The sequence below is a fragment of the Onychostruthus taczanowskii genome, unplaced genomic scaffold, assembly GCF_017590055.1.
Source record: "Onychostruthus taczanowskii isolate IOZ18803 unplaced genomic scaffold, ASM1759005v1 scaffold3, whole genome shotgun sequence".
NCBI lineage: Eukaryota > Metazoa > Chordata > Aves > Passeriformes > Passeridae > Onychostruthus > Onychostruthus taczanowskii.
Window position 1 is genome coordinate 19,457,945 of NW_024500349.1, and position 22,071 is coordinate 19,480,015.

A 22,071-nucleotide genomic window follows, 5' to 3' on the forward strand; every position below is an offset into this window, starting at 1 on the left:
TTTAAAACGGTTCAGATATGCAGGAAGAAAGACAGGTTTGGTATAGTATTAACATCTTTGTCATGTCAGTAGCATAATCAACAATTTAGTATCTCCTGTTGTGCCACATCAGCTTTACTTGTCAATAAATCAAACTTTCCACAAGTTAAGGCATGCCATATTTAGGCGACACACTCACAAAATTTAACTTTTACAGAGAATACTCAAAACTGCCCTAATACTTCTCAGAAGCTGAGATCCAGGAAGCCAGCTTTGTGTTATCTTCATGAGAATTTTGTGCAAAACCAAAAAAGTCTAAATATAACAAAAAAATGATAAAAAGGAGGCTGCTTAACAGCTGTCTAAAGAATTAATGTTGTGATGTGTTAGTGCTGAGCTTTTAAAGATGAGAAAATAAGGGTTAAAAATTCATGTTACTTCTGGTGCTTGCAGCATAGTTTACAAAATGATAGGTGCAGATAGTCTGTAAATGTTTTGTGGAAATTCAGAATGAAAAAATCAATACAAATGGAGCTGCAGTTCCAGTGTGTTTGAAATTGCTTGTATCCAAGAGACAAGGAGTGAAACCCATGGGAAAGGTGGGAGCTGGGTGGAAATAGTTAAAGGCAGACTTAGGGATTAGTGTTGGGTTGGCCTTGCTGTTAATGAGCTGGAAAAAGGTGGGAGCAGCGAGTTAATGGTATTGACAGACAGCGTGGAGGTAAATGGGTTTGTCAACACAAAGAGAGAGAAAATGGAGAAGAACACGGGGTAGGAATATACAAAACAGGGAAGAAGGAGGTTCCCCCAGCCTGCTCTAAGGGATGGAACAGCCACCATTGATTGAGTCTGTTTGGGCTGATGGGTTTTCCAAACGTGGCGCTGATGAGAGTGAGAATCTCACAGTAAAATAGTGCTGAAAGGGCACAGCAGATAAATGAATGGGTTTTTTAAATCATATTTTAATTCAAATACATGATGAAGATTAATACGATATTGTTTATTTTGCAATTACACTGTGTTGAGGTAACAGCAGGCATGTCCACGGAGCAGTGCTGCTTTGAGACAGCAGTTCATGTTCACACCTGAATTGTTTAAACAAATGCATCGTGGGGAAAAAAGTATTGCTGGTAAAATAGAGTAGTTAAGAATGAAGCATGTTTAAAACTAGCAACTTTCTTTTTGTATGTTAAAAATATTAAACCTGTTTTATCTTGTAGATGGTGGTGAAAATGTAATGGTAGGCAGAAATTATTTTTTTTTTAAATCTTTTTTAGGAACTTTGAAAACAAAGTTATACTCAGAAAAGAGAGGGCAATTTTATAAAACTAGTGATAGTATCTGTAGTCCGCAGTGGATGAAAACATGTAATAACTATTACCATCCTAAATAAGTAAATAAAATTATCCACTCTTGAACCATTTCAAACGTAACCTCAGCTGCTCTGCAGACACAAACATCGAGACTAGACTAGCAGCATTTACCAGCTGTGTGTAAGAGCTACACTGCACGTAAAGGGATTTCACATTTTATTATGTGGGAGGGATGATGTCAGTTTGGTTGATTATGCCCCTTTCAAGCTGCTGTGATAATTACCTGCTTGTTACCAGAAGTGTCGAACCCATTTTCAGTTCTTGTTTGCTTTTGCTGTCATGCCCTAATTGCTACATAATTTTGTCCCTGCCAATTACTACCTTGGAGTTGAATTTTACAGTGAAAAAGTTGTAAGAAGCAATAAAGTAATTGTTTTTTTAGATCTGGTAATTTCAGTAGAATATTTTATTATGCTACAAAGTATATTGGGATACATACTGCTCACTTCTGTGAGATACTGAAATCCCATGGTTCTCACTGAAATGACAACAGTATGGAAGGCATGACTTTGGGGCAGATATGGATACTTTCTGTTGTAGAAATAAAGACATTTGCTGTGTTCTTTAGAGGCAGGAACTCGTAGGTTTGGTGGGCTTTTTTTATTCTTTCCCTTCCTTTTCATCCTTTTATCCACTTTGTGAGTTTTACAAGTTTCCTTTGATGTAGGTATTAGGTCATCTGATGTGGTCCTTTATCCATCGTTTTCTATGAAGATGTAATGTAAATGGATTTCTTTAAAGGTGCTGGGCTTAACAGTGTTTTATACTCTGATTAAAACTATTTGTTTGAATTATTCAGTGGAATAAAGCCTGCAGTAATTGGTTTAAGGACTGGCTGACCAAGCACTTTGTTGTCTTTGGGAGCTGTCATCGCTTTGCTTTGGGTTTTTTGGGTGGTCCTCCAGCAGTGAAGTCTGGTATTAGTCAATATTAATAACAATTACTGCTGTTGAAATCTGGATATGGAATGACATGGATGAGCACAGGGAAGAGGCAGAAGAGCAGTAAAACAAAATGTTCTTCAGAATAAGGAGAGAGGATGGTGTTGCCATGTAGAGATTTAGGGATGGGGTTGCAGTCCAGAAAGGAGCATTTCTGGCAAGAGGTTTGAAGTGTGGGATGTTTGTGGCTGTGCACTGAAGCTCTGTTTATCATAGAGATTGTGAGATTTGCTGCTGCCATTTCAATGTGATTCAGATATCCATGGCTGAAAGACCAAAATACTGGCAAAAAGTCATGAAACAGACCAGAGATTGTAGAAAGCTTGGAGAAAATTGCTTTGGGGAGGAAGGTAGAGGTGCTCAGTCTGGTTATGGGGGTGGGGGATTTAAACCCTAAAAACAAGTAGTAGTTACAGAACAGTGAATGATATCTGCAGCAGAGAAAATGCTGAGTTCTTAAGGGATCCCTAATGTAACAGGAAAAGGGACAAGAACCAGTGGTTGAAAGCTGAAACCAAAGAAGTTCACAAAGGAAATGAGCACGAATTCAGAGGGAGGAACAAACGACAAAGGGAATGGCAAAGTGAGTGGCTTTCTGAAAGATGGGCTTCAATCAATTATGGTTATTGAGTGGTAGTTAGGGATATCGGGCTCGCATGGATAATGATTCTGGCATTGTGTCCCCTGAATCTGTGAGCAGACTTCTGATAGCACTCCCTGCAGCAGCTTTGCCAGGGATGGTGTAATGAATGTTGAACACCTTTGTGGTTGAGGATTCTTTTCAAACGTTATCTTTAATATATTGATTGCAAAAGACAAATGGTTTCTAAGGTTCTGAGGGTAAGGCATACTTCAATTGTAGTTCTTTTTGTTAGCATAAAGGCTTTCAGGTACTTCAAGGAGAAATTTCAGTGTGCAAAAATACTGCAAAAAAAAATTATGCAGAATACTCTTTAGGAAAAAATAATTAATTTAACACTGAAATTTGTGTGGCTCTGAGCTAGGAACTGCTCTGTCCTGTCGTGACACCAAGGCAGTACTTGGATAAATATGAGTAGCTTTAGGGCCATTAAGTTTCACCTATGTGCTTCCCTGTTTGTATCATCTTCACAAGTGGTTGCCAGTATAGCTCTTTCAGAGCCGTTCTGCCAGCTTTTTATACCTGAAAGTACTTCTGAAACATTTGATTAAGATAATTTTTAAGGCTCTGTGGTGTGGTCTGGTGAGTAGAACTGAATTTCCATGCTGTAAATGTTAATTAGAAGCATATGTGTATATGTAAAAAGCAAGCTGAAATAAAAGTATAAATATCTAAGAAGCTGTCATTCCAGAAGGTCTGTGCTCAGAAAAGATTAGGTAAATATACAAATAGTCCCATTATAAATCGGCTGCAGTATCATTTCTGATTATTTTCATTACTTTTTTTCTGGTGGTTTGCAAAAAAAAAAAAGAAAAAAACTTAGGAAGCAAAGGGATTCAGATTATGATTTCCAAATCCTTTTAGACAGCATTACTTGCACTGTCACTAAAAGAAGCTCCAGTGGCTTTATTTTCTCTTATCCTTCTTCAGTAACCCTTTCCTACCACTGCTCTCTCCCTGCTGCTTCCAGCACAGACATTTAGAACCTCTAATGAATGAGGCAAACTGATGGGGATGAAAACTCTCTTTTTTGAATTTGGGTATAAATTCAATTAGTGTTGATTCAGCTTAGTATAATTTGTAAGTTGCCGGGTCTGCACGTTTGAGGCTTGAACATTTTCATGTTTTTCTCCACAGTGAACTTAGATTTTGAGAATTGGTTTCATTACATTTAAAAAAAAACGCATTTTAATGTTTAAACTGAGTATACTTGTGGAACTGGAGGGAAGCTGCAGAACTTGAGGACGCTGTGCAAGTTGCAGGGCAGTAAAAGGAATGAGCTTGCAGCCTTGTGTCCTTGGGTGGTGGCCTGGAAGGAACTTGACCTGGAGGTATCAGTTGGTCCTCTTGGATGACTTCCATTGTAGTAGCTGCTCCAGCAGGGTTCGCTGGGGACGTGCCCCTCTCATGTGACACAGAGACAATTTTGTTTATAACTCTGACCTGTATCATATGAGGTAGGCTGAGCAGTAGATCACTCTCGTGCTGGCAGTTCTGACACAGCCCGATCCCTGCTCAGGCTGCGAGAGTCAAGGTGGGCATCAGCTAGAAAAACTCCTCTAGCATCAAGTGCTGGAAATACCATCCTTCTATTGACTTCACTTTTTAAAAGGTTTTCTTTAAGAACATATTAAAGAAATGAGGAACTAAGACTTGAAAAAAATAATTAACCCCCCCAATAGTTAAAAAATATAGCATTAATTTGTTTTTAATATTAAAAGGCTGAAGTCTGGCATGGACAAAAAAATATACAAACCAGCTTGGTATAGTTGGTAGTGGTCTTGAATAAAAACAGGTGAAATGTTGATATATTGGTGAACAGCAATGATCATTGTCCCAAATAATAATGGTAATTTAACAATTCTTTTGAACACTTTAAAAGTTCTCTATTATAATTACTTGAAGCTATTTGTAAGCTATCTGTAATTGTCAGAAGGCAGATTTATGTCGTCAGTTTAGAAGACTTCTTCAGGGATGAAAAAAAGGTTTAGGCACATTATTGTTAGCAGAATTTCTAACAAAAACCTTAGAATTTCTATCTCATCAGCACCCCTAGAGATTGATGTGCCTGTTTATGCAGAAGCTTTTAGACATGTTTCAAGATCTGTATTACTTGTGCCTGTGCTATGGAGTGTTGCTTATTATGCTACTTATATTGTTGTTTATATTTCACAATAGTATTTCCAGACTTTTATTTACTCTGGTATAAAAATAGTTTCCATGATCTGGCTTTTAGGTTTTACGTCTAGTTTGAAAACAATTTTGTTTAAAGAAAAACAATTCATGTGAATTATAAATATACACTGACACCCATCTGATTCCATTGCCCATTTTCTTCTTAGATCTATTTTTATTCTTCTGAGGTTTTCCAAGCCTTCTGACTAAGTTTTAATGGATTTTTAATTAGTGAGCAGATCTTGTGTTTTTTCCCTTTGGCTTTCCTAGGTTTAGCAGTTTTATTGAAAGAGAAATATTTCATAATACTTGTTGACATTATCTGAAATAAAAATGTATTTCTTTATAAGGAGCACTAAGGGTGCTAACAGATGGAAAAGATACGTGGTGATATGACATTCATTTCTGTTGTGTTTTTTTTTCCCTGTCTAAATCCATTTTAGATGGGTAATGACAAACTGTGGTTGACATGCAAGAACTGCTTTTCTTACATGCCATCAATTAATTTGAGTATTATAAAGAAAATTCTATCTAATGCATTCTAGGCCAGCATCTTGTATAAAAGCAGGTTATTTATAGCTCTTTGGGTACTGCCCTTTCATGTCCTGATCCTTCTAGTGGAAGCTTAAATGCTTGTTTAAGATTAAATACACTAAAATTTTTGGCCAGAGGTTCTTCTATGCTTTTCATAAACATAATTTCAGGTGAAACTGGTGGACAGATGCCTTTCTTAGGAAATCCTGTAACACATACCTAGTGAGAGAAGGGTGTTGGTTTTTTTGTTGTGTTAGTGGCATCAGAAACATTTGAAAAACACGAGAAGGAATGGAGTTATTGTCCATGTAATCTACAGGAAGAATTGTCTTTGCTGTGAAGTCTGAAGACATTAGCAAAAGTGACTTGAGACAAAAGATTCTGAGTTTATTCGATGAGAAAGCATGAGATGTTCTGAGCTGACTGATGCATTTTGATAGATGTAAGATCTGGAAACTTCTCAAAATGATGTAGTGTGAGTGGGGTTAGTTTATCTAAAATATAAGATAGTTGAATATTTGCATCCTTTTTTGAGTGTCCAAGCTGAATTAATGATGATTAAAAGCAGTGCTTACAACACTGTATAATCAGTGTATGCAGACTGTACTTGCTGGGTATAAAAACACTTTTCTGAGTAAAAACTTTAGTATTTAGTAGTAAACTATTGGATTGTTTGTACACCTGCACTGTGTGTGGCTGAGTGACAGAGAGCACAGCCTTCACCTGGCACCTAAATATATCCAGTGAGGATATTTAACTTAAGGAGACAAATGCACTTTGCAAGAATCTTCATGATGTTCCTGTGATAAGACTCTGTCAGACTGCAAAGTTCCAAAAGGAAATCTTTGAAAATGACTTCTAATTAATGGTGCTAAAATTACAAAAATCTGTTCACAGAGACCAAAACTTCTACCAAGTTCCAAGTACTTGGCAGCTGTTTCTCATGCGTGATGACTCAGATCCGCTGAATTTTATGTACAGGATCTTGAAATCACCAGACATGAGAATTACAGCCCTCACCATTGTGGTGCCACCCTTATTCAAAAGAGAGTAGCAAGCGAACCCTGCAGCATGTGAAAGAACAAGGAGCTGGATAATTCTTAAAAAAGACATGAGCTTGGTGCTGATGTGGGTAAAAAATTCTGGGCACCATGGCTGTTCACAAGATTGGAGGAGTTGGAACTTGGCATTGCCCGTCGTCATGGAGAAACAAATCTTGTGTTCAGATGGAAGTGGATGCTTATGCTTCCCATGAGGAAAATGCTGTGTTGGGTGCAGTAGCATATTTTGATGCAATTTTGTTGACTTAGAGGACAGAGGAATGAGGACAAGAGCAGTGGTGAATGGTGTGGGTTGAATTTGTCACACGTGAAAGTCTTGCAGAGGTTAGAAATTTGTGCTTTTGACAGTCAGGTGATCTCTCAGCTGTTCTTGTTGCCATTTCATTCTCTTTGTCTGTCAAAAGAAACCATGTGAAAACAGTCAGTGGACTTCATAAACATTATTTAGCAAATTTACCAAAGAGCTTCACACTAACTGTTGTCTGGGGGAGTTACAAAGGCAGAGCCATTATCAAGTCTGGAGCCAGGTAGATAAATAGAACTTAGTGGGATTGGAAACTTGCAGGTGCCTCTACTTGGTAGCTCTTGGTGCTCCCAAACAATTGTCTTAATTTGATTCTAGAAAAGGTTTTAAAAAATATTGCAAGTGCTGCAATTCTAGTATGTTGTTTTGCATCGTTATGTTAGTGAACGTGGCCAAGTGCATTGGTGACAAATATAGAAAGGATGTTGTTTGTGCAAAACTGCAGATACATAATGTGTTGTAATGGCAAATGAATTTTTTTTACCATTTTTTTCTGAAAAGTGTATAATTGTTCAGGTCTGCACGTAAAATGTTTTGTGTTACGGAACTAAAACTATAAATGAGGCTCCATATCAGTGGGAATGTGGTTCTTGAGAAAGAAGAACCTGTAGCAGTTTCTGATGCTGTGCATTGCTGGGTTAATGTGACAGATAGTTGACTGAAGGCAATTTTCACTTACAGAATTTATAGATGTCTAAGCAGTCAGTTTGAAAAGTAAAAAAGAAAGCTAAAAGATCTGAAAGCCTTTTATATGATTTCTCACTCTGTTGCTGGAACTGTCTCCAAATCTGAAGTCCATACATGTAGATCAGGCAGCCTGGCTTCATACTTTGAACATCTAACTCAGATTTTCTCATGCAGTGGCGTTACAAAAGGGTGTGCAGAAGTCTCTGCAATGTAGTAGGCTTATTGCCAGTGTCTCAGGCCATAACTGGCTGTAGCAGAGCAGTAACTTCACGGGTATTTTATGGGCTCATGTGAAAAATGTATTATTTTATGTACCTGAAACTGTTAATGAATTGGTAATCAGTGATGCTGAATCTTGCTGGTGTGACCCTGTGTCTCTCCTGCCAACCAACTGAGGATGTTCTCAAATGAGTAACAAGTTGGGAAGAAGACTTCATGGTCTTGATATTGTTAATATAGCTCTGCTTCAGCTATGATGGCCATCGTCAGCTTTATCTCTCAAAAGAGCAGTTCCAGACTCAAACTGAACATCTGTAAAGAGCATCAGGGATGAACAGAGAAAATACTGAATATGGTGGCTTTGTCCAGATCAGCCTCATCACTCAGCAGAGTGCAGCTTCTGCCTCCTGGATCTGGTGGCCTTCTGCAAAACTGAGTTGAGATTAAGATTTTTCAACAGTGGGATGACATTCCTAATGCTCTTTGGTTCGGGTAGACAGTCCTCTGATGAGTGCCTGCAGGCAGCACATCCTATTTGCCTTTTCTCAGTCTCCCATGGAAAGTAATTTTGCATCAATACGGGCCCGAGAACCTCTGTAGTACAAGTAACTATGTGAGGACAATTAAATCAAAAATACAGATAAACCAAACTTCACATTTGCTCAGATATACTAATTTATTTGGCTTTTAAATCATTAGAACTATGCAATTCAGATTCATTTTGATACTTCACTCCCAGCCTCTCAGCCTTGTTTCCTCAAGAGCTCTGCATTTACCTGTGGGTTTCCTTTGCATTTGCTTACTGTATGTCAGCACTGACTGTACTCTAGAATGAAAGCAAAGATGCATCTATGATACTCGGTACAAATAATCTTAAAAAAATTCTATTTGCATTTCTTTGGGCAATGTAGGAAATTTTTGACAAATCTCCCTGTCACAGGGGAGTACTAGAAAAGCTAAGATGAGAATTGTCCAATGGAGATAGGGTTTTTTTACGCTTTTTCTCAGACATCCTGATCTCAAAGACTATAATTTTTTTTTTCCAGGTGTTTATTGCTTTCAGGAGTAACTACATTAAATATAGATGTGAAAAAGCTTCAGCTCTGAAGTTGCTTTAGCCTGAGTAAAGGAATAATGTTGAGTGACTGAATAATGTTTTTTAGATTGTTACTGGTTAGAGGAGAGGTGTGAGGTGGGAAGTTGCAATGTTTTGGTTTTAAATGTAAGCTGGGTCACTTCTCTTTAATGCAGTGTTTTATTTAAAGATTATAAATTTATAATTAAAATTAGTAAGAAACTTGCTTGTATTTGGTGGTACCAGGAGACTAATAGGCAATATCAAGTGTATTTTTGATATGTTTTAATAATGAAACTGAAGGTTGTGCAAGTTCCATGAGATTTTAATTAAAGTCTGGTTCAGCAGATGTTAAACAAGAAAGTTTTCACTTCTCTCTATTAGTAAACGGTCAACTTTTTGTCACCTTTCACTTGTCACGTTTCTGTTGCACATCTTTCCCATGCATCAGGATCCCTCAGCCTTTAGTATACACATGTATAACATAAGAAGTAAATAGGAAGAAGCTACATGTTGCATTCTTTTTTTTATTACCATGTACAAAAGAAAACACAGGGAACATTTTCACCTGTTACTGATTGCTCAATTAAAAAATCCTTTGAAGAATCTTGTAAATCAATCAGTTTGAAGCTGGAGTCAATATAAGAGAGAGTTTCCTGTTTTAGGCTTGTTAATGTTTAGGGCTATTGAAGTTTATTCTAGCTAGATGGCATCTTCCTTGCTTTCAGAGCTGTGCTCTTCATTTTATCCAGACTTGGATGTAGAATTTTCTCAACTCTTCGAAGTAATAAGGAGTAAAGTAATGTTTAGGGGGGGGGGGGGAAATACCCCTTTCCTCACAGGTATTTTCCATGAACTGATTCTTGCTTGCTGTGGTTCTCTTTGCTTGGGGCTACCAGCTGAACCTTGAGTATTTTAGCCTCTACTTAAGCACAGTTAAACTTTTACAGCTGTGTTTGGGACTCCACGGTTCAGTAGCAGTGTAGTGGGAGTGTGTGGCTTTTGCACACCTGTTAAAAAGATTCTTCAAAAGAGGGTAACAGCTTTCACTGGTGAAAGTGCCTGGGAACATTAATTTGTGACTAGCCGTGCTGATGGCAGCACTAATTGAACCTTTTTATAAATCATTCCTGTACCATCTTCCAGCACAGGCCTGTGGACAGATGTTCATTTAACAAGACATCTGTGCTGGTTTAGGATGTTACTGTATCCCAGATGTTGCACTGCTTTTTAAGGTTATTAGCCCTGTTTTATGTATTTAGTGCCATCAGTTTTGCTCCATGGTTTGCAGAGCATACGAAGGAAGGTGGTTTCTTTTCTGAATGATGTAGAGGTTTCAACATTTTGGAAAAAGGTGTCAGCTCTTGAGTGGATCTTGTATACCAAGATCAAGTGGATCTTGTTTTCATAAGCCTGGAACAAACTGCACAGGGCGAGTAGGGTAGTTCTGATAGAAGGTCTTGAACGAGCTCTCACGTGGTTTTGTTGGTAGCAACTTAGGGAAGACTTACAGAAAGTGGTGTCTGGCAGTAACTTCTGGGTAATCATAAACCAGTCCTGGCAGTGACAGGCATCTGAGGATAGTAGCTTTGTCAGTTGTTTCATGTGTTCCAGGAAATGTTGGCCCATGGCCTTATTCCTGAGCACTTTGTGGAAAGAATGAGCAAGATCCAAGATGTACTTTTGACCTACATTGTACTTGTCCAGTTTTGGTGCTATTGCTGTGACTTTTCAAAAAAACAACAAAACAAAACACCTAAAAAAGCCCTAATCGTGCAGAAAAGAAAAGAAACAGTATCTCATTACTGTCAGGTGAATAAGAGACTTTCCCATTTTCTCCCATGCTGCTCTCTGTGCATTCAGCAGAAGCTGCTCAGGTGCCTGGTGATCTCCCAGTGGTATCCAAGTCCTCAGGGCTTTGAGGCAGCCTCAGCAGGGCTTTCCCCCTGTGCAGAGGGAGTACCTAATGCTCTGCTGAGCCCTGTGAAAGGTTTTTCTGGGCTTTTCTTCCCCCTCAGGGCTAAATTTAATTAGTTGCTTACCCAGAGAAGTATTATGAGATTTTTGTTTACCATGGTATATTTAAAGATGGAGATTAATGAAAGGCATTAGCTGAAAAAGCTAATTGATAAAAAATTTTAAGAGTGGGTCACAAAGGATTTGGATAAATGACTCTGTTTTATCGAAGGAGGAGTAAAATTATTGTAGAGAGTAATTATATTCATGTATTAATAAAAAAGTCTAGTTTGTTGTTGACTTTATTCCATAAAATGCTGAACGTGCTTTAAGCACTTCAAGAAGTTAAATTTCTCTCAGCAGATCTGTTCTCTTGAGCAGAAAGAGATGTGCTCTTGTATTTTTTTTTTTTTCCTTCTAAATTGACCTCTGTTGTAGGAAAAAGGCGGGCAAGGAAGCCATGGCAGGGACCTTGGCAGCACTTCAGCCCCTGTACCAAGCTCCCTGCCTGCCCGCTGACTGATATTTATTGTTTTCTGCCGCAGTGTGCATCGGTCAGGCTCTGCCTGTACATTTTGTTCTGGGTCTGTTGTGAGCTGCAGGAGATGTGGCTCATCTGTGTTCAATATTTCTGAGCTGCTGGGGGTTCTGCAGGGTGATGGAGTTACTCCTCCTGGTAGGAAAGTTTGGGGTCCAAGATTTAGAGGAGAGCTGAGGTTGTGGTGTTCAATACAGCAATTATGGTTCAGGACTGCCTGGCTTTATGTGGGTGAAGGGCAATAGTCATGGGCTGTAGTTTCATAATTGCTTTAAGACTGAAAACTGGTCCTCCACACCATCTTTCCCCTCTTGCCTTCTTGCATCCTCCTTCAGAAGGATGAACTTGAGAAGAAACCAAGTTCCAGGCAAAGAATGGAGCACAGGCTGCTTTTCCCACTGTATTTAAGGGCAAGTGGAAATAAATGTAGAGAAAAAACCAAAAATTAACAGGGTTTGTCAGTGGAAAAATGCAATGTTGTGCAAACCAGCCAAAAGCTTTATCTATAAAACTATTAAATAAAATGTTTAAATTTAATGCAAATAACATGAAACAATCCATTCCTATTACAAATGCTGATTGCAGCGATTAGGTGTGCTATATGGCCTTCTCAAATGGCATTTGCTGTGGAAACATTAAATTATAGTTGTCAGTACAGTGTATATTTCACTGTTTTCTGACTTGAGTTATTTTTTTGCTCTAAGCCAAACATAAATTTGTAGGCTATAAAATTGCTTCTGGTGATTGGGAAAATAATGTAAGGAGCAAAAATAAGTTACTGATATAATCTACCGTGTTTTCCACTGTTTCTTCAGTTTTATTTAAAACCTGCCCCACATTAAGAAGGCTTTTTGTAGAATATTTGGGGGAGGGGAATGGCAAGGAAACACCAGACGTGGTTATGTCTTCTGCTGAAAGAAGCAGCTATGTTTAATTAATTGAAACTTCTGCTTTTCCTTGGTGTTAAATAGATTGCTAAAATACAATAGGGAGTTCAAGGTATGAATACTGCTCTTGTTTAAACAAACTGTTTAAAAAGACTTTGTGAGTTACTTTGGTGTTTAATTCATGAACTGTAGTTCAATAGAAAATCTAAACTCATCTGTAAATTATTAAATAAACATAAACAATCATCATCTTCCACTATCCAGCAAGTTTTGCGTCCAGGGTTGTGTTGGGGAATACTGAAAAGGGGTGTCTGTGAAAAAGTAGAATTACCATTTATGTTTGTGATGATTTTGCAGTAATCCTTGTTTAGTATGGACTTGTAACTTTGCATTGCAGACAGGTAGTTGGTAGAAGAATAATTGGGATAGGATTTAGAAATAATCCCTGTCCTTAGCTGATTGTGTTCTGTAAAGCTTTTGAGCATTCCTGCACCAAGGGAAGTGTTTTCACTCACCTGCATTCCTGTCCTTTCACTGGTGCTGGATGATGTGCTGGGATGTTGTGAGAGCTGCAGGAAATTTAATACTTCAATGCTTTTGGCTTCTTTACCTGCTGCTTTGTTTTTCTCAGTGTTAGAGGAGTGTTACCTTCCTTGCTGTATCTCAGTCTTGCTGGAAGAGCCTGTTCTGTCCAGTGGCTGTGATATTCCATTTGCTTCACTCCCTACTTTTTGTTATGGCTGGGAATTAATCTCTCTGACCATCTCAGATGCTGCTGCTAGCATTGTTTGTGTGTTTTCCACTTCCAAAACATGTCCCCATTCTGGCCAGCTCACTGGTCACTACTCCTGGATGGGCTGATGCTGTGGCTGGAGGGAGCAGTGCAAGACAGTTTCATCTTGTCACTGTGCAGTTTATTCTGGTTTGAATTTCTGTGAAACGTGGGTTTTAAGAGACTGCTCTAGGAGCTTGTGAAGTGGCAAATAAGTGAAGGGGATTCTTCTGTCTCTCATAAGAAGGCTGTTACTTATTTTGTGTGTTCTGGATGTGCTGTCAGTGCTTATGGATAAGCAGGCAAGGGGAGCAATAACCTTGTAATCCCTAGGATTCCATCTGTGCTCACGTTTTTCAGCATTATCCTGAAAAAAATTCATAGGGATGCCAAGAAAAGTCCTCCTGTCCTTAATCTCTTCTTGCTTTTCCCTTTCACCCAGCTCCTTTGTAAATTGAGTGGGAGGTTTTCAGACTTTGGTTTGAGCCTCATTTTAATTCTTCTTTTCCTCCTTCACAGAGAGTAAAATGGCCCCAACACAATCTGAAGGGGTTGTCTTGCTAGGTAGTCCAAGAGAATCAATCCTCTTCTAGCAGGAGAGCAACCTGTACAGATTCCAGAGATGGTTCTGTCCAGTTCTTTGATCCAAGAGAACCAAAGGCATTGCATGATAGCATTTCTTCTGTAGCTGATCCAGTCCTGCGGAAATAGTTTGGATGGACCACAGTTCTATAACAGACTGTACAAAAAAAGGAAATGCTGGTTTTGGAATGATTTAATCGCTTCAGAAAAAACCCAAAACCTTTTCTCCCCAATGCAGAACTAAACCCAAACCTTTCAGAATGCTCTGTGAAAGAGGAACTGGAGGGGTTTTGTCTGGGGGGGCAGGCGGGGTGCCCGTGTGCTGGCCTGCCGATTCAAGGCATGTTGGTTGGGTGAATGGTTGCCTGGGAGCTCTGGACATTGGAACTGCTGAGATGCCCCAAACTGCTCAAAATTTGTGTACTTGGAATCAGAAGCTCCCAGGGTCTCCCAGGCTTTCCGTCAGCATGCCAGGCAGGTTGCCAAGTAGCCTGAAAATTTGGGAGGCGAGTTGCCAAGCTCTTGGCTCCCTTTCAAATGGGCTGCTGAACAGCTGGGAATCTGGATGCCTGGGCTTCTCAACAGCCCACCATGATAGTTACTGAAGAGCCAGGCAGGGAAAAAAGGCTGGAATTTGTGGCACAAACCTGTCTGCTTTCCGTCAGACCTTGGTTGAAATTGAAACAAATCTGCCAGGTATTTTAGTTTTGACAGGCTGTCCTCACGTGATGACTTTTTTTAATGTGATGACATCTAGTCATCTCTCATAACATTTTACTTCATGTGTCAAAATATTGTTTCACTGAAAATAATGTGTGTTTCAGTTTCATTGCTTTAGCGTCATTATTATTCTATAGAAATTTCTTCCAAGGATGCTCTGCGTGGATCAGTCTCTATTTTGTAGTAGCTGCTGCCCAAATTTTGGATACTGTTCTCTCTTACCTCTCTGTAGTTAAATTTTACATGGAGCACATAGGATGCTTGTGTCAAAATCTGGCTGAGTTAGTCTGTTGTTTGATCAGAAAAAGTTCATTATTGTATTTTTCTTGTAAAAAGAATCAGAGAAACTTAAGGGGCCAGCTGCTGTTTCATGTGTACCTTCCTGGGGACATAAACTTAGAATGGGGACATAAACCTAGAAGTTTCCAGTTTGTACAAGACTGAAGTAATGGGTTAGCTTGAAAGTTACATAATTAAGTGCTGACATTCATCCCTCGAAATGAAGTGATTTAAATCCTAATTTTACAAATGCTTTCAGTCTAAGAATTTTTTCCTTCTTATGTTTGCAGGCCTCGGAGTAGAGGAAAAACTGCAGTGGAGGATGAAGACAGTATGGATGGTTTGGAGGCAGCAGAAACAGAAAACACTGTGGAAACAGGTACTGAGATTATAGTGCTGATGCTCTCTGGGTATTGCTTCTCTCTCAGAAATGCATTTAGTTATGCAGGACTTTGGTAGACAAGAAATACTTCTTCCATTTTGTAGTACGAGATGTGCCATTTGGGCAGATTTAAACCTTAATATTTAAACCTATATTAATTTAAAGCTATTGAAACTATTATTTTTAAATAGTGTAATGGGATTCTCTTTGTAGTGTAGATATGTAGAGCTTCTTTTCCTACTTTTGCAAGGCTGTATCTAACAAAAATAAATGCTCTGAAGTGGCAGCTGCTGTTCTTGGAGTACCTGCCAAAATACACTACTACTTATTGACCTGTGTCTTCAGCTAACTACAGCAGACTATATACCAAAGGGATAACCAGGATAACCAAATGCTAATGCTTGCTGCTGCTGCTTAGGAAACGGATAAATCTCTGTTCTTGCCTCAGTAAATATTTGTTGTGGTGGTACCCAAATGCTTCAGTTACCAGAGGGAGCTCATTGTTCTGGACCCAGTACTGTTGAAACAGTTTGTGATTTCTGTTCTGGCAGTTCAGGAGCCTAAAGAGACAAGCAGATGAGCCAGCACATGAGATAAAGGCCATGGTGAAGAGCTGTCATCTCCTTGCCAGGCATGTGTCTGTAGCCATTTCCCTGTTTTTAACCAGGGACTGAGTGTAGAAGAATGAAACCCACCAGGGAAGATGCTGCTGTGGCCACTTAGCAGAACTTTGTTGGCTTGACAGAAAGAAGCCTTGAAAATGCTTAATGAAAATTGAGATCTAAGTGTATAAATTTAATTAGGTGGTCCTGTGTGTGTATTGAGAGAAGTGGAAGGAAGCACAGAGACATGAACAGCAGAAGCTGTTGGTCAGGGCAGAAATGGCCTGGAAGTGCCAGCTGGGTTAAGGGAGTTGTCCAGGTCTCTCAGAGCTGTTGAGTAGAGGGGGTAGAGTAGTGAAGTCCTTAAAGATGAAGATGAGGATCTGTGCTTAGTGAAGATTTATAGGGACAACAAGTAGAGAACCTGAGAAGAGCCATTTTTGCAGCAGTATTTTTCATGGGCCAAGCAGGAGCTTGGCTGCTCTGGTGAAAGCCACAGAGGAGGAGGAGGAGGAGGCTGAAATTCTCCTGAGGATGGGCTTCATGTGTGCTGGTTTGCTTCCTCCTTGCTAGATGTGGAATGATGCTGGGAAGTCTTTGTGCTTGTGACTCGAGGCTTTGGGGAGTGTCTGGAGTGTGTAGTCACAACTTGTGTTGAATTCAAGTGTTAATAGCATGTGGAGGGAACCTAAATTAAAGCTTAATTCAGGGATGTTTCATTGTTTCATTCTGCCCTTTGTTTTTCCGCCCCTGCAAATAAAACTGCTGGTGGTAGTGAACTTGGGTGATCTTTTGCAGGTTCTGCGAGTAGGTAATTAGTAGTTAATAGGCTAATAAATTAATATATAAGTGAAAAAGTTGGAGCAGGTATTTATGTGTAGAAAAGCAGAGCAGGGTAAAGGAAGACTAGTTCTAATGCTATTATTCCATCATTGTTATTACTTTATGATGATGATTACTGTTCCTGTCCTGTGTGGTAGAAGCATTCTTATGAAAGTCAGCAAAGGGGACAAAAAGTGTCCCCTTAAAGTGATAAGTTCTATAAATTTTAAATATGTTTAAGAAAAATAAAAAGACCAAATGCAAATTCAAACCTAACAACTGGTGCACTGCTGTGTAGGGAATTCAGTGATAGCTGTATTTTGGTTTTTTTGCTTTTGTCATTTTTAACAGAGTTACTCAACAGAAACGTGAGAGAAGTTTCTGATTCAGAAGAGAGAAGAACACATAATTATTTTTAAGGCTCTGAGAGTGCATACAGATAATTCTCTCCATTGTCTTTCATTAGAATAATCCTGAGTGTCACAGGTGTCTGATACCCATTTCTAAAGGTGTGGGCAGTAGGAGCACTGTGCTGGAAATCCCCATGGGCCAAGACTCCAGCAAGTCTGCTGCTGGAAGTGAGGCACCATCACTTCAGTGCTGAGCCCAGGATGGATTTACAGACTGTGCTCCACACTGAAAAGATGCCTAGTAAAAATACATATGTCTGAAATCCCATTTGTGCAGGGGAACCAAAATAGACTTGAAAGAGCATTATCATGTTGAGCAGTTTGATAGAGACAGAATCACAATTATGTTATTTTAAAAGCAGGGCACCATGTGACTTGCTAGAGGTTTAATCATATTATCTGAAAAGGGTGCTGCCTCTAAAACTTACTCTAAGCACTTACCTGAGTTAGTACAAAATGTGGGAGAAGGAATAAGCTCGGTTTGTTTCTCTGTTTAAAACTGTCTTGATTAAATTGAAGGGTATTTCTATACTAGTTTATTAATTTTTGCTTCAACTAGAAAAGGGTTTTGTTTTCTTTGCTTGCAAAGAATGGTCTTGCCAGAAAATTTTTGCAGTAGTTGGCAAACCAAAACACAATATAGTAATATTACAGAAGTTGAAATTAAATGTCTGAAGATCTTGACATGTGATTTGTGACATATTTTGAGTCTTTGTGTTCCTAGCTTCCTTTCCATTGTTTGATTCATATGTTGAGAATAATCAGGAGTTCTTTTACTGCGAGAGTTTGGATTTTTGAGGTTGTTTCTGTTTTGTTTTATTCAATTAAGCTTCATAAAATGAGAGAAGTTCATGTTACTGATGTTGTATTAAGTATAATGAGCTCTGCTTTTAGGGAGAAGGGAACAATGCAGGAGGAGTAAGAACTCCGGACACAGGGAGGGAAAAAAGGATATGCCCCATATAATCCCACCTAAGATAAAGAAATCTTAGGTTTGGTAGCTGTCAAATCTTTTATGGGGGAAAAAGCAAGGAGTGTGCAAGTACTAAACATTGTTTCCATTTGTAATGTTGACACAAATGTTTGTTTAAATAAAAAAGAAAAAGACCAAAATTCTTCCCAAAGGGGCTCTTTTGCAATGCTGAGGCACAGTAATTTTAATTGCAGTTCGGGAAACAAGTTACTGCCCTTCCCAAAATTCTGTAATCTCACATGTGAAGTGAGGCAGAGTTGGAAGTAGAGCAGGGTGAGCCGTGTGCTGCTCTGATCAGTTCAGTATGGCTGCTTCTCCTGCCAACTGCAGCAATTCCTGAGCCCTGTCCCTTTTCTGCCAAGTACTAAGTTCCCTTTGGTGTAGATGAATTCTTAAGGACGGAAAGAGAGGAGGAGGGATTTGGAATCGGAGAAAGGAAATTCTGGAATTTGGAAAAAAAGAGCTGTTTGGAGCTAAGTAAACTTTTTTCCTGAAAAAAGGGTGTTGACAACTGCTTCTACTGAATCAATAGATTTTCAGCTTCTTGTAAACCTCAGGACAGACTCCTTTCATTTACCCACCAGCCCTGTCTCTCTTGCTGATCCTTTGGCTCCTTACTTCACGTCTGTTCTGCTCTTCAGCTTTGTATTGCTCTTTCCAGCTGTCTGCTCCTTCATTTTTCTTCGCTGTGGTTCCCCCAGTGATGTTACACTGGTGTTTCTCTAGCCAGCTGATGTTGTGGTTTCCCATTCTTCCCATCATTTTGGCACCACAGCATCTTAGCATGGTTAAGGATGGCTGGGACCTCTGGGGATCATCTTCTCCACAGCCCTGCTCCAGCAGGGTCACCTAGAGCTGGCTGTCCAGGACCACGTCCAGACAGCTTTTATCTCCAAGGCTTGAGGCTCCACAGCCTGCCCTGCACAACCTGTGCCAGTGTTCAGGCACCCTCACAGTAAAAAAAGGGTCTCCTGATGTTCAGAGGGAGCCTCTGGTTTTGTTTGTGTTTTTGTTTGTGCCTGGTGCCTCTGTCCTGTCAAACCTTCCAGCTGTCAACACCTTCCACCTTTCTGGTTATCAGTAAAATACTATTTGCTGCAAAATTCTGTGTTCCCTTCTGGATCCTCTTGTGCTCCTCATCTCTGTAAGAACAGTTTTCTTCTGGTGAGTGAATTTCTCATGGCCAAGAATATACAAACCAGAAAATTCTGGAATGCATGGGGCTTTGTGCACAGGGATATATGCAAATATAAAACTGCTAATCCAAAGAAAGAAATAATACACCAAGAAGCTCCTGATATGCTTACTGTAGGTTTGGTAGCCCTTTTGCTACTAATGAAGACTTGGCTTCTGTTTCTTTTCCCCATCTTCTGTTAGTTTCAGCAAGTTTCTGTACTTGATATTTTCTTGGCTCTGCATTTAAGTTGAAACTGAATTCTGTATGTTAATTATCTGATTATTCCCTTTTTTTTTTCTTTTTTTGGATAACACTTGTGAAATATCCCAACTCATTCTAGAGTCTGTAATTCTTGCTGTCTGTGTCCCATAAAAATGTTGAGATTCAGATCTGGGAGAAATGCAATAAAATAAGTTTATTTGAACTGCTGAATCTCTTAGGTCAGGTATTTATTTTGTTAACTATCCATACCATGTCAGCCAGCTCTTACAGCAGTGCTGTCTACCAGCCCCTCAAGTCCCCATAGTGTTGAGAGGCTTCTGATAATACATAAAAGAACCTGGATGATGTTATCAACCAGTAGTTCCTTATCCACATTATTGTTGTTGGTAACATTTTTATCAGACCCCGTGACATTGCCTGGCCAGATCAATTCTTGTTGGACTTAACTTCCTGAAGATGGAGCTTCCTCTGACCAGACTCATTTGTCTCTGGGCAAAGCACTGAAGAACCAGAAACAAACACTTCTCAGTGGAGGAAAGTTATTAATGCAGAAGTTGCCAGGGATTTTTGGACTAATCCAGAGTCTCATCAACTTTGAAGCAGCCTGAAAAGCACTTTCCTGGAGAAGAAAATTCTGCAATATCCTGCTTATTAAAGGAAATACAGGCATCCTTTTGCAGTCATATGAACCATACTGAGTAGAGCCTCTCATTGAAGCAAAGCAAAACACACCTGAGAGCAAGTCCTGGTCTGGGTGAATCAATGGCAAAGCTCTTGACAATGTGTTTTAATACCAAAATTCAGTTTTAAAGTCCAGGCAGATACTTTGGCCTCATCCTTACCACCCATTCTCTCTCAAATTAATGAAGGGAAGAATTAACATCACTGAGGGCTTTCTTGTAGATTAAACTTGGCCGTACAATTTGTGGCAAATAGGTGCTTAGAAATGCACCTAAATATTTTTAAGGCAACTAATATTCTATGTACTCATTAGAAAAGGAGTCATTTCTTCTTTCTTGTGCTGTTGACTCTTACCTGCTCAGCCACTGGAAAAATTAGCAGAACTGAAGCATGTTGTTGTAATTATTATAAGCATCTTATTATTTTTGTTTTATATTCTGGTAATTTGTTTGTAATGAGGAAAGCAAACAAAAGAGGAGGTTACTTCATATTTGCATTTAAACCATTGTGGGCTTACTCAATAATACCATTTATCATCATGCACACTTAAAATGGGCCATTTAGAAAAATCTGATTTTTTTGCCTTTTGGCTGATATCTCTGTCTCAGGTGTTTTGAAAGCTGGAATCTCTTAATTCCAAATCAGTTTTAACCTCACTGAGTTTTCCATTCTGGAGGTTATTTCTGAAATGCAACTTTTCTGGTTTTGCTTATTTATTCAGTAGTGGTTTTGCAGTTTTGGTGTCAAACTAATGCTTTGTTAAACGTAATCCAACAGGTTTTGAAAGTTTCCCAGGACCTAGAATTTTCCACTTCTCCATTACCTTGATGTTTAACTCTGCTGCTGTGTCATTAGTGATGTGATGGAAGATCTGCATGGCCATTGCCATTCAAATACATTGAAATAGTTACATGTGCTTTGTGTGCTATATGCTCTTCTCCTCACTGGAAAGAGGGGCTGCTCTGTGTATGTTTTAGTTCATAGACTCACAGAATGGTCTAGATTGGAAGGGACCTCAGAGATCATCTTGTTCCATCCCTTCTGCCATGAGCAGGAACCACTTGCTAATTCTGTAGACTTGTCTTAATTTTTACAGTAATGCTGTGTTGAGGATGACGCTTCAGTTGGGTAAAAGAAATAGAAGGGAAATTCACTGCTGATGAATTAAAATCACACTGTAAATCAGACTGGTGCTGGAGTACCACTAACACCTACCCTGGTAGCCCTTTTCTAGGTCAGGTTCAAAGGGGAAGAACATAGTGGGTAAAATGAACTTATTTAGGATAATAAAAGAGAGGTACCCATTAAATTACTCTTAATTCAGTAGTAGTAAAAGTAGTAGTAAAAGAACACGCAGGGCAAAATTACCATCATGCTTTTATATAAACAAAAATCACTCTCAAATAGCTTTTGCTACCTGAGCAAGTGGTGCTTCAGTTCTTCTGAGAGTTGCAGAAGCTTTCATAAGTTAAAGAGAGAAGGAAATTCTAGGAATTACTGGCAAAGGGATAAGTGGAATGAAGCATCAGCGAGGGATTTTTTTCTCTTTTTACTGTTGCTTTATAAACCCTTGGCATGTTAAATGTCACGTGCAGTTCTGCTTTGCCTTCTCCAAAAGGATGAGCTGTAATTGGGAAAGTACAGGAAAGGCCAACAAGTATGACAAGAAGTAAGTAATAGCTTCTGTATGGGGATCAGTTAAGGTAAAACCTTCAATCTGAAGTGATTTCACTGAGGAGGGTCCAAAAAATGATGAGTGGTATGGGGAAAATGGATAGGGCACAATGACTCATTTTGTTGTGCAACACAGAAATTAGGGGACATCAGGTGGTGTTCATAGAGTACAGGGGCAGGTGCATTTGCACTCAGCATCTGCTGCAATTACAGAATTCATTGTTCCTGGATGCTTTGGGCATGAACCACTTGATATTGGTTTCAAGAAGACCTAAACAAATTAGCGAAAAATAATCAGGTGAGTGCTGTTGAATACCACTCCTGGCTTAGGAAGTTCCTCAGTCGTGGAGGTTCCATGTTATGGTTATCCATAATATGGTTTCATGTTTTTTGGGTGACCAGAATT

The 22,071-nt window shown here is 39.2% G+C and overlaps 1 protein-coding gene across 15 annotated transcripts in view; it reads left to right on the forward strand.

Moving 5' to 3' along the window:
- The window catches only part of KMT2C (lysine methyltransferase 2C), a 189,260-nt gene that overhangs the window by 30,977 nt on the left and 136,212 nt on the right, over positions 1-22,071 (forward strand). For all 15 annotated transcript variants that reach the window (XM_041408287.1, XM_041408291.1, XM_041408290.1 and 12 more), the window contains one exon: positions 15,013-15,101. In XM_041408287.1, coding sequence (XP_041264221.1) covers positions 15,013-15,101 — 89 coding nt within the window. The remainder of the gene's footprint in view (positions 1-15,012; positions 15,102-22,071) is intronic.